The 13,662-nt window shown below is 41.7% G+C and overlaps 1 protein-coding gene across 1 annotated transcript in view; it reads left to right on the top strand.

Moving 5' to 3' along the window:
* The window catches only part of LOC109867068 (transient receptor potential cation channel subfamily M member 1-like), a 111,394-nt gene that overhangs the window by 26,397 nt on the left and 71,335 nt on the right, over window positions 1–13,662 (top strand). Inside the window, exons 3-8 of the mRNA XM_031801479.1 lie at window positions 1,345–1,552; window positions 3,942–4,155; window positions 8,808–8,932; window positions 9,152–9,323; window positions 10,595–10,769; window positions 10,894–11,017. Coding sequence (XP_031657339.1) covers window positions 1,345–1,552; window positions 3,942–4,155; window positions 8,808–8,932; window positions 9,152–9,323; window positions 10,595–10,769; window positions 10,894–11,017 — 1,018 coding nt within the window. The remainder of the gene's footprint in view (window positions 1–1,344; window positions 1,553–3,941; window positions 4,156–8,807; window positions 8,933–9,151; window positions 9,324–10,594; window positions 10,770–10,893; window positions 11,018–13,662) is intronic.

The raw sequence follows: 13,662 nt of genomic DNA, 5'->3' as shown, positions 1-13,662 counted from the left end.
ATAATAATATAATCTTGTTTTGCTTGTAGGGTTGATAAACTATTATATATATTTTCCAAAAAGTGGATAATCATTATTTGGACATGAGCCAAATATGTTTATGGTCAGATAACATATTAAAAAAAGTCCATCTAATTGCATATCTGTTTTAACAATTTGCACATTCAGATCAAAAGTACTGTTAATTAATATCGTCACCCATTTTGAGTTCCTTTACCCATGGGAGAAGTGTATTTCACCTCCCCAGTCAACTTTCTACTCACCTTCCTCTACAATAGTGAGTTTCCTATACAATAGATATTATATTCCTTCTCTTTTAGCCAGGTAAATACTGATCGTCTTTTCTTATTATCTGCTAAGCCATTATAATTATAACTGCTACCTTTTACCATAATGATACAAGATTAAAGTATTTTACTCATAATATACAGTACATTTGGAAAATATTCAGCTCCTTCACTTTTTCCACATTTTGTTACGTTACCGTCTTAGTCTAAAATTGATTAAATCGTTTTTTCCTCTCAATCTACACACAATACCCCATGATGACAAAGCAAAAACAAGGTTTTTAGAATTTTCTGCAAATGTATTAAAAATAAAAACTGAAACATCACATTTACATAAGTATTCAGACACTTTACTCAGTACTTTGTTGAAGAACTTTTGGCAGCGTCAAGTCTTCTTGGTGAGGGCCATGTCATGACAGATAAGTATTCAGACCCTTTACTCAGTATTTTGTTGTCATGCCAATAAAAAGTACCAAGATGATTGAGCGTCCATATAGCCATACCATGGTATTTGCACTGCTACTGAGAAACCTCCAATTGTTCGCCACTATTCCACCCGCTAAAACCTCCCCCATCCCAATTTGGATTGCCGTCACAGTGACTGGCAGACCACCTCTGTCCACCTGGGTCCTAAGGCCTTCGAGAGATTGGGACCCATCCTTTAAAAAGAGCACACAGTGCCATCCACAGATCAGAAGCAGATGAACTGCCACAAGCATTTCCAACGCACCCATCTGGATTGTATATAGTTATTGAAAAAAATATGTATCAAAAAACCTTGCATATCTTAATGAATAATGTATGATTATTTGGGCAAACAATGGTGTTGTTATTGTATTGCTAGATATTGCTGCACTGTTGGAGCTAGAAACATAAGAATTGAACCTGTGATAATGTCTGCAGGTCTGTGAACGCTACAAATACATTTTGTTTTGATCTGTGTACACTACTTTCAGACAGCTTCCCTATGGGGCCACGTCAGTCCACTGCTGTCTTAACTAGTGTAGTGACCTGTACCCTGCTGTCTTAACTAGTCTAGTGCCCTCTCCCCCGGTAGATGTTCGTGTGGTCAGCTCATAACGCAGCACGTGGTGATCCCGCTGGGCGCTCTGACCAACAAGCTGTCGGAAGAGAACCATCAGCTAGTCCAGATCGACCCGCCCCAGCAGGAGAGGTGGTCTGTGGCCAGAAACACACAGACCTCCCCCACGGATGCCTTCGGGACCATCGACTTCCAGGGTGGAGGCCTCATCAACAAGGCAATGGTAGGACCTATGACCTGTCTAACTATAAACAGCTTTACCACACCTCAACCATACCAGAACCATACCACAAACACACCATAACTACGCCATAACTACACCTCAACCATACCACAAACACACCATAACTATGCCATAACTACACCTCAACCATACTAGAACCATACCACAAACAAACCATAACTACACCATAACTATTCAATACCACGCCACAACTGCATCAAAACTACACCACAACCACACCACAACTGAGCCATAACTGCGCCATAACTATTCAATACCACACCACAACATCAAAACTACACCACAACTACACCAAAACTACACCATAACTACTCAATACCACACCACAACTACACCAAAACTGTGCCAAAACTGCGCCATAACTACACCATAACTACACCATAACTACAACATATCTACTCAATACTACACCCCAACCACACCATAACTACACCATAACTACACCATAACTACAACATATCTACTCAATACTACACCCCAACCACACCATAACTACACCATAACTACCCATTACCATAACCACACCATAACTACTCAATACCACAACAACAACAAATTACTACAACCACACCACAACCATTCAATACCATAACCACACCATAACTACTCAATATCACAACCACACCACAACTACAACCACACCACAACTACTCAATACCACAACCACACCACAACCACTCAATACCACAACGACCCCATAACTACTCAATATCACAACCACACCACAACCATACCATAACTACTCAATATCACAACACCATAACTACGCAATACCACAACCACACCACAACCATACCATAACTACTCAATACCACACCACAACTTCTCAATACCACATCCACACCACAACCACTCAATACCACAACCAAACCATAACTACTCAATACCACACCATAACTACTCAATATCACAACCACACCACAACCATACCATAACTACTCAATATCACAACACCATAACTACGCAATACCACAGCCACACCACAACCATACCATAACTACTCAATACCACACCACAACTACTCAATACCACAACCACACCACAGCTACTCAATACCACAACCACACCATAACTACTCAATACCACAACCACACCACAACCACTCAATACCACAACCACACCATAACTACTCCACACCACAACAACTCAATACCACAACCACACCACAGCTACTCAATACCACAACCACACCACAGCTACTCAATACCACAACCACACCATAACTACTCAATACCACAACCACTCAATACCACAACCACTCAATACCACACCATAACTACTCAATACTACAACCACACCACAACCACACCATAACTACTCAATACCGCAACCGCACCACAGATACTCCACACCACAACTACTCAATAAAACAACCACACCACAACCACACCATAACTACTCAATACCACACCACAACTACTCAATACCACTACCACACCACAACTACTCAATACCACACCACAACTACTTAATACCACAACTATACCACAACTACTCAATACCACAACTACACCACAACTACTCAATACCACAACTACACCACAACTATTCAATACCACAACTACTCAATACCACAACCACACCATAACTACTCAATACCACAACCACACCACAACTACTCAATACTACAACCACACCACAACCACGCCACAACCATTCAATACCACAACCACACCATAACTACTCAATACCACAACTACTCAATACCACAACCACAACTACTCAATACCACAACCACACCACAACCACTCAATGCCACACCATAACTACTCAATACTACAACCACACCACAACCACACCATAACTACTCAATACCACAATCACACCACAGCTACTCAATACCACAACTACTCAATACCACAACCACACCACAGCTACTCAATACCACAACCACAGCTACTCAATACCCCAACCACACCACAGCTAGTCAATACCACAACCACACCACAGCTACTCAATACCACACCACAACCACTCAATACCACAACCACAGCACAACCACAACTACTCAATACCACACCACAACTACTCAATACCACAACCACACCACAACTACTCAATACCACAACCACACCACAACCACTCAATACCACAACCAGACAATAACTGCACAGTCCCCAAAATAAGCACAATCAAATGAATCCAACACACCACACACACAATTATAACTACACTAGACTAGTTATGCTCCATCCACAACACAACCACAAGAGCTTGCATACAGAATTCAACAAACGTCCCCCAAACCAACCAAAATATTTTCTTCTGCGTGCTTGTCCCTGCAGGAGAGCCCTTTATTGTTTTTAGGTAGAATCATTTCTGCAATGTGTAGAGCACAGAGTTGAACTATTTTCCTCTCCCCTTCCAGTACATCAGAGTGTCCCATGACTCTAAGCCAGACAATCTGCTCCAACTGATGGTGAAAGACTGGCAGCTGGAACTCCCCAACCTGCTCATCTCCATCCACGGAGGCCTGCAGAACTTTGACCTGCAGCCCAAACTCAAACAGGTGTTAGGGAAGGGACTCATCAAGGCTGCAGTCACCACCGGAGCATGGATCTTCACTGGTGGAGTCAGCACTGGTGGGTACCTGCTATAGCATGATGAACTACATTACCCATGATGCTCTGTACAAGCTACCCTGACCCTTAACAATGGAGACTCACTTTATAGTTCAGAACAGGAATACCATTGAGAGAATGAGGCCCAGATTCAATTCAACACAGATTCAACACGATTAACAACCTGAGCAAAGTGATAGATTTAGGCCACATCCCATATATTTACAGAAATCAAGTTCGCTGTAAACTCTGAAGTCGGCTCAAACAGAAATCACCTTTTAAAGTAATTTACCATGCACAGGTCTCTTGAATCCTGGCCTGCTGCTTAAATATCACTCACATCAAATCTTCCCATGGTGATACACATGATATTAATTCAGCCATGTCAGAAGGGAAACATGGATTACACATGTCAGAGGTCAGATAGTACTAAAGATCGTGTGTTCAATCTGTATATTCATCTACTGTAGTGTAGGTCAGGTTTTGTATTTATTTATTTATTTCACCTTTATTTAACCAGGTAGGCTAGTTGAGAACACCTTTATTTAACCAGGTAGGCTAGTTGAGAACACCTTTATTTAACCAGGTAGGCTAGTTGAGAACACCTTTATTTAACCAGGTAGGCTAGTTGAGAACAAGTTCTCATTTGCAACTGCGACCTGGCCAAGATAAAGCATAGCAATTCGACACATACAACACAGAGTTACACATGGAATAAACAAAACATAGTCAATAATACAGTAGAACAAAAGAAAACAAAGTCTATATACAGTTAGTGCAAATGGGGTAAGATAAGGGAGTTGTTAAGGCAATAAATAGGCCATCGTGGCGAAGTAATTACAATATAGCAATTAAACACTGGAATGGTAGATGTGCAGAAAATGAATGTGCAAGTAGAGATACTGCGGTGCAAAGGAGCAAGATAAATAAATAAATACAGTATGGGGATGAGGTATGTAGATAGATGGGCTGTTTACAGATGGGCTATGTACAGGAGCAGTGATCTGTAAGTGCTTAAAGCTAGTGAGGGAGATATGAGTCTCCAGCTTCAGTGATTTTTACAGTTCGTTCCAGTCATTGGCAGCAGAGAACTGGAAGGGAAGACGACCAAAGGAGGAGTTGGCTTTGGGGGTACATCAGTGAGACATACCTGCTGGAGCGTGTGCTACGAGTGGGAGCTGCTATGGTGACCAGTGTGCTGAGATAAGGCGGGGCTTTACCTAGAAGAGACTTGTAGATGACCTGGAGCCAGTGGGTTTGGCGAATAATATGAAGCGAGGGCCAACCAACGAGAGCGTACAGGTCGCAATGGTGGGTAGTGTACCTGTCCTTAATGCATCCGCTGTGTCAGATAAAAAAAAAAAATGTACGGAAAAAGCTAAACATTCTAAAATCTGAACAATCAAGTCAAATTAGCCACGATGTTGTAGTCAACATAAACCATAAATTACATGCTAAATATTCCCTTACCTTTGATCTTCATCAGAATGCACTCCCAGAAATCCCAGGTCCGCAATAAATGATTTGATAATGTCCGTTATTTGTGTCCAATTAGCTACTTTTGTTAGCGCGTTTGGTACATCTATCCAAACGCTGGTGCTGGTCGACCATTTTTTCGGACAAAATCTTCTAAAAGTTATATTACAGTTCGAAGAAACATTTCAAACGAAGTACAGAATCAATCTTTAGGATGTTTTTATCATAAATCTTCAATAATGTTCTAGCCAGAGAATTCCTTTGTGTCTTGAGGAGGAACGAAACGCAAGTGGATATCATGTGGAATGCGCGTGACCAGGAAATGGCTGACTGCCAGACACATGGCTCATTCTGCGCTTATTCAGTCCCACAACAGATTAGAAGCCTCATTCAAATAGACGGTTGTATAGACGGTTGACATCTAGTGGAAGCCCTAGGAAGTGAATCTTCATTCATATCGCAATGGGATTTCAATTTGGAATGGTTTGAAAATATATCAACCTCAGATTTCTCACTTCCTGTTTGGATTTCTTCTCAGGTTTTTGTCTGCCATATGAGTTCTGTTATACTCACAGACATCATTCAAGCAGTTTCAGAAATGGCAGTGTGTTCTTTCCAATACTAATAATAATATGCATATATTAGCAACTGAGACTGAGGAGCAGGCCGTTTACTCTGGGCACCTCTGGGCACCTTTCATCCAAGCTACTCAACAGTGCCCCTGCAGCCATTTAACACAGTGTCCAAGTTGAGGTTGAGGTTTCTGATGATCTCTCTAAAGCAGCCTTTCTGGGCCACGACGAGTCAGATTACATTTATAATAATTTATTAATTGCTGGAATTGATTTTGGCCTAGTGCAACTGCGCTCTCTGTTCAGTGCTCTCTGTGTTCAGTGATCTCTGTTCAGCTGCGCTATTGGGTGGAAGATGCAAATGTACTTCACGTTTTGCAGGATATTTTTTTATGCAGTTTTCTTGAAGATCACCCCACGACCCACACTCTGCAGGGCTGTTTTTCAGCAGCAGATCACTCCACGACCCACACTCTGCAGGGCTGCTGCTTAGCAGCAGATCACTCCACGATCCAAACTCTGCAGGGCTGCTGTTCAGCAGCAGATCACTCCACGACCAACACTCTGCAGGGCTGCTGTTTAGCAGCAGATCACTCCACGACCCACACTCTGCAGGGCTGCTGTTTAGCAGCAGATCACTCCACGACCCAAACTCTGCAGGGCTGCTGTTTAGCAGCAGATCACTCCACGACCAACACTCTGCAGGGCTGCTGTTTAACAGCAGATCCCTCCACGATCAATGCCTGGCTGAGAAAGCAATAGATGTTCTGATCCAGTTTGGCACCACATACAGTGCATTCAGAAAGTATTCAGACCCCTTGACTTTTTACAGATTTTGTTAGGTTACAGCCTAAAATTGATTAAATATTTTTTATCCCTCAACAATCAACATAACACCCAATAATGACAAAGCAAAAACCGGTTTTTAGAAATGTTTGCCAATTTATAAAAAATACAAAATCTGAAATATCACATTTACATAAGTATTCAGACCCTTTACTCAGTACTTTGTTGAAGCACCTTTGTCAGTGATTACAGCCTCGTGTCTTCTTGGGTACGACACTACAAGTTTGGCACACCTGTATTTGTGGAGTTTCTCCCATTCTCCTCTGAGGATCTTCTCAAGCTCTGTCAGGTTGGATGGGGAGCCTTGCTGCACAGCCTTTTTCAGGTCTCTCCAGAGATGTTGACCAGGTTCAAGTCCGGGCTCTGACTGGGCCACTCAAGGACATAGAGCGACTTATCCTGAAGTGATTCCTCCGTTGTATTGGCTGTGTGCTTAGGGTTGTTGTCCTGTTGTAAAGTGAACCTTCGACCCAGTCTGAGGTCCTGAGCGCTCTGGAGCAGGTTTTCATCAAGGATCTCTCTGAACTTTGCTTCATTCATATTTGCTTGATCCTGACTAGTCTCCCAGTCCCTGCCCCTGAAAACATCCCCACAGCATGATGCTGCCACCACCATGCTTCACCGTAGGGATGGTGTCAGGTTTACTCCAGACATGACGTTTGGCATTCAGGACAAAGAGTTCAATCGTGGTTTCATCAGGCCAGACAATCTTGTTTCTCATGGCCTTAGTCTTTAGGTGCCTTTTGGCAAACTCCAAGCAGGCTGTCATGTGCCTTTTACTGAGCAGTGGCTTCCGTCTGGCCACTCTAACATAAAGGCCTGATTGGTGGAGTGCTGCAGAGATGGTTGTCCTTCTGGAACGTTCTCCCATCTCCAGAGAGGAACTGTAGAGCTCTGTCAGAGTGACCATCAGGTTGTTGGTCACCTCCCTCACCAAGGCCTTTTTCCACCGATTTCTCAGTTTTGGTTCATCCTTGTTCATCCTTCTGTTTCATTCTTCTGGTTCCTCATTCTGGTTATATCCCCTGGTTCTTCATTCTTCTTCTTATGGCCTATAGGTGTGATCCGTCAGATGAGGGATGCCCTGAAGGACCATTCCTCTAAGTCCATTGTCTCATATAAGTTACCTAGCTTCCTTCTGGTTCATCCACCTTGCTCCGTCCCCTGGTTTGTCTTTCTGGTTCATCCATCTAGTTCCTAATTATGGTTCATCCTTCTGGTTCATCCTTCTGGTTCCTCATTCTGGTTCCATCCCAGGTTTCAACATTCTGGTTCATCCTTCTGGTTCCTCATCCTGGTTCCATCCCAGGTTTCAACATTCTGGTTCATCCTTCTGGTTCATCCTTCTGGTTCCTCATTCTGGTTCCTCATTCTGGTTCCATACCCTGGTGCATCCTCCTGGTTCCTCCTTTTGGTTCATGCTTCTGCTTCCTCATTTGGGTTCATTCTTCTGCTTCTTCATTCAGGTTCATCATTCTGCTTCCTCATTTGGGTTCATCATTCTGCTTCCTCATTCAGGTTCATCATTCTGCTTCCTCATTTGGGTTCATCATTCTGCTTCCTCATTCAGGTTCATCAATCTGCTTCCTCATTTGGGTTCATCATTCTGCTTCCTCATTCGGGTTCATCATTCTGCTTCCTCATTCAGGTTCATTCTGCTTCCTCATTCAGGTTCATTCTGCTTCTTCATTTGGGTTCATCATTCTGCTTCCTCATTCTGGTTCATCTTTCTGGTTATGTCCCCTGGTTCTTAATTGTTCTTCTTCTTCTGTCCTATAGGTGTGATTCGTCACGTGGGGGATGCCCTGAAGGACCACTCCTCTAAGTCCAGAGGGAAGGTATGTGCCATCGGCATCGCTCCCTGGGGCATCATAGAGAACAAGGAGGACCTCATCGGTAGAGATGTAAGTGTTACAAGCCAGTTGCTCAGTCCCCCTCTTACCACCACAATCAGCCATGAATCATTCACACCTGTGACCATTCACTCCATTACTCCAAGCACCAGTTATCTGTTGTAAAGCATACCCAGGCCTGTATCACGAGAGAAAGTGTTTTCCAGTGTGCTGTTTTTTGGTATGTGTTCCTCAGTCAGTGATATTGTATTTCTTTTTCCTTCTCACCAGGTAACACGGCCGTACCAGACCATGTCCAACCCGCTGTCCAAGCTGTCTGTCCTGAACAACAGCCACTCCCACTTCATCCTGGCCGACAACGGCACTACAGGGAAGTACGGAGCGGAGGTGAAGCTACGCCGCCAGCTGGAAAAACACATCTCACTGCAGAAGATCAACACACGTAAGTCAACCATACAGAACTCAGCCTACGAATCAAATTAGATTGATTGAGTCCACTAATGATAAAATCAAATGTTATTTGTCACATGCACCAAATACAACATGAAATACAACATTTGTAGACCTTACCATGAAATGCTTACTTACAAGCCCTTAACCAACAATGCAGTTCAAGAACTAGAGATAAGACAATTATTTACTAAATAAACTAAAGTAAAACATTAAATAAAAGTTACGCAAAAATGAAATAAACTAAAGTAAAAAACTAAATAAACTAAAGTAAAACATTAAATAAAAGTAACACAATAAAATAATAATACTGAGGCTATGTACAAGGGGTACTGGTTCTGAGTCAATGTGCTGGGGTACAGCTTAGTCAAGGTAATTTGTAGTAACATGTAGGATGAGCATTGTCTTGTTTGTTTACAGCTTGTTGAGTCTTAATGTCTGCATCGGTTTGTGGTGTAAAATAAACGGTTTATGAAATATATACATGAAAACTCTCTTGGTAGATAGTGTGGTCTACAGTTACTCATGAGGTACTCTACCTCAGGTGATTAATACCTGGAGATCTCTTTAGTATTAGACATCACGCACCAGCTATTACTGACAAATAGACACACACCCCCACCCCTTGTCTACCAGGCGTAACTGTTCTGTCCTGTTTCGTCATTCAGCCAAGAAAAAATCTTCGTCCAGTTCGAGGTGAGTAATCACTGTTGTGATATCCAGAAGCTCTTTTCGGTCATAAGAAACGATTGCTGCAACATTATGTACAAAATAAGTTACAAACAATGTGAACAAATACACAAAATAGTACAGTAGGTTAGGAGCCCGTAGAACGGCAGCCCTCCCCTCCGCCGCCATTCTTCCCCAATGTGGAGTCCTGGAGCGTGTTATTCTCTGTGACCTGTGGGTTTCCCTTTGTCATCCTATGCCTGGAGATTGTGATAAGGCAGGGACAGCAAAGGGATGCTCAGCTTTCACCTCTGACTTCAACCCCCCCAACACTGATGGTCTGGCCAAACCGCAAAGAGATGATCAATGAACCATTCTCTGACCAAGATGGCCATCCTGTAGTTATGTTGCCGGGATGCCAATATCCATTCTTGTGTTGTATGAATTACATTTTTGAATGATATTTTATTTTTGTATGAAATCGCCAGTTGGTAAACCATCCCCTATGCGAATAATTGGCACATTAACAAACATAATATTTCACTGTGATAATTCTATTGTATTTCATTTTGTGTGTGTTACTGTGTGTTGCAGGCCTGGGCCAGGGGGTCCCGTTGGTGTGTCTGATAGTAGAGGGAGGTCCTAATGTCATCTCCATCACCCTGGAGAGTCTGAAGGAGGAACCTCCCGTCCCCGTGGTGGTCTGTGATGGCAGCGGGAGGGCATCGGACATCATGTCCTTCGCTCACAAATACTGCGAGGAGGGAGGGTGAGGATATACCTGTCTATCTACTGCTTCTAGTCTTTCTTCTTCAATCAATTCTTCATTTCTTCTTCTTGTTCTCATTCTTCTTCGTCCTGTACTACTACTAAATCACTCCCTCCTTCTAAAGTCTGATAACTGACGACGTGAGGGACCAGCTGCTGGTGACCATACAGAAGACCTTCAACTATAGTAAGAGCCAATCACAGCAGATCCTGCTCATGGTCATGGAGTGCATGAAGAAGAAGGAGCTGGTGAGTAGAGGAGTAACTCAAATAGGATCTACATTTTTGCATATTAAATTCAATGACATAAAATACATGTATATAACTAATTACATTGGATTACATAAAAACTATACATCATTGAACTCAATGTACTTAAAATATTTACTTTAAAGGCCCAGTTGCTGTCAAAAATGTGGTTTATCTTTTTTATTTCACCTTTATTTAACCAGGTAGGCTAGTTGAGAACAAGTTCTCATTTACAACTGCGACCTGGCCAAGATAAAGCAAAGCAGTTCGACACATATAGCAACACAGAGTTACACATGGAGTAAAACAAACATACAGTCAATTATACAGAAGAAAATCTTTAAACAGCATGTTCAAAGGAGGTAGGTTAAGAGAGGTAAGGCAATAAATAGGCCTTGGTGGCGAAGTAATTACAATCTAGCAATTAAACACTGGAATGGTAGCGTGTGCAGAAGATGAATGTGCAAGTAGAGATACTGGGGTGCAAAGGAGCAAGATAAATAAATACAGTATGGGGATGAGGTAGATTGGATGGGCTATTTACAGATGAGATATATACATTTCCAGTGATCTGTGAGCTGCTCTGACAGCTGGTGCTTAAAGCTAGTGAGGGAGATGGGAGTCTCCAGCTTCAGAGATTTTTGTAGATCGTTCCAGTCATTGGCAGCAGAGAACTGGAAGGAGAAGCGGCTTTGGGGGTGACCGGTGAGATATACCTGCTGGAGTGCGTGCTACGAGTGGGTGCTGCTATGGTACCTTTGTTTGATATATATATATATTTCCACACTATAAGGTTGGAATAATACTGTGAAATTGTGAATATTATGATAAAGAAATGTCTGCATGTTTTGGTGGGATGTGGCTTTGGCATAACTGGTGACATCACCAGGTGGTAAATGAGTTAATAGACAAATGAAAAAGAAAGTTCCAAATCTCTCTATGTAGTTTTCAGATTACCCCATCCTCACTCAGACCACTTGCAGACAGTCCTAGCCAAATTCATGCTTGAGAAATTGCTCTTTGCTAAGAAGATATTTTTGTTTATTTTTGACCATTTTAATTGATAACAATTACAGAAAGGTTCTTAATTGCTACCAAGAAATTATTTGAAATTGAGATAAAATGGGTGCGTTGGACCTATTGTACTGTTGAAAAATGTGTTCATCCATTCATTCCCTCATCTGTGGACTTCCTCCATTGGTATTATGAATAAACATGTTCCCTACAACTCTCCCATATCTGTCTGTTGCAGTAACAGGTTGGTCATTATGTCACGTGTTTTTCATCATGTAATCAGGCCTGTGTGTATCACTCATACAGCTCTACCTCCCAGCCCTGAGTGATTCATATCTCATCACCACCAGTAATGTAAGGATTTATCTCCCAGCCCTGAGTGAATCATATCTCATCACCACCAGTAATGTAGAGCTTACAACCCGCGACTAGAGTGGAAAGGTTCTAATCTACACTGTAGATCTTTTTAATTCCATGTATTTTATATTTGTATTTATTAGGGATCACCATTAGTCAATGCCAAGGCAGAATCTACTCTTCCTAGGGTTCAAACACATTAAGGCACTTACATTACATATAAAACAAGAGAAAACATCATTACACCACTACAATATAACATGTATAATACCACCATACAACAATTATTTTACTAGGCAAGTCAGTTAAGAACAAATGTTTAATTTCAATGACGGCCTAACACTGATCAGGGGCAGAACGACAGATTTATACCTTGTCAGCTCAGGGATTTGAACTTGCAACCTTTCGGTTACCAGTTCAACACTCTTAGCACTAGGCTACCCTGCCACCCCGCAATATGCAGTACCAGTCAAATGTTTGGACACACCTACTCATTCAAGGCTTTTTCTTATTTTTACTATTTTCTACATTGTAAAATAATAGTGAAGACATACATAAATGTTTTACGGCGAAAACACAGCATATATTGATGTTAGACCACCACCAAAACAAAGAGAATACGTAGCCATTTTGTACCACAAAAGATAAAATGACAAAAGCACGATTTTAAAAAAAATCATTCACTAACCTCTTGAAAATCTTCATCAGATGACAGTCAAATGACATGTTACACAGTACATTTATGTTTTGTTCGATAATATGCATTTTATATCCATAAATCTCGGTTTACATTGACGCCATGTTCAGAAAATTCTCCAAAATGTCCGGAGGAATTATAGAAAGCTACGCCAGATAACAGAAATACTCATCATAAACTTTGACTAAAGATACATGTTCTACATATAATTAAAAAGATACACTGGTTCTTAATGCAACCGCTGTGTCACATTTTTTTTTTACGTTACGGAAAAAGCCGACCATGCAATAATCTGAGACGGCGCTCAGACGTAACAATATTTCTCCTGTTGGAGTCAACAGAAATACAAAATTACAACATAAATATTCCCTTACCTTTGATGGTCTTCGATCAGAATGTAGTGCAAGGAGTCCTACTTCAACAATAAATCGTTTTGTTTCATAATGTTCAATTCTAGTGTCCATGTAGCAGCATCTGCTACCACTTTCAGCTCAAATGCCCAAAAAATGACTTCTGGTCCAGGATAATTTTGCATCAAAACTTCCAAATTACATATTACAGGTCGACGAAACTGGTC

Source organism: Oncorhynchus kisutch, linkage group LG22, assembly GCF_002021735.2.
Source record: "Oncorhynchus kisutch isolate 150728-3 linkage group LG22, Okis_V2, whole genome shotgun sequence".
NCBI classification, from domain to species: Eukaryota; Metazoa; Chordata; class Actinopteri; order Salmoniformes; family Salmonidae; genus Oncorhynchus; species Oncorhynchus kisutch.
This window is presented reverse-complemented; position numbering and strand designations above follow the sequence as displayed.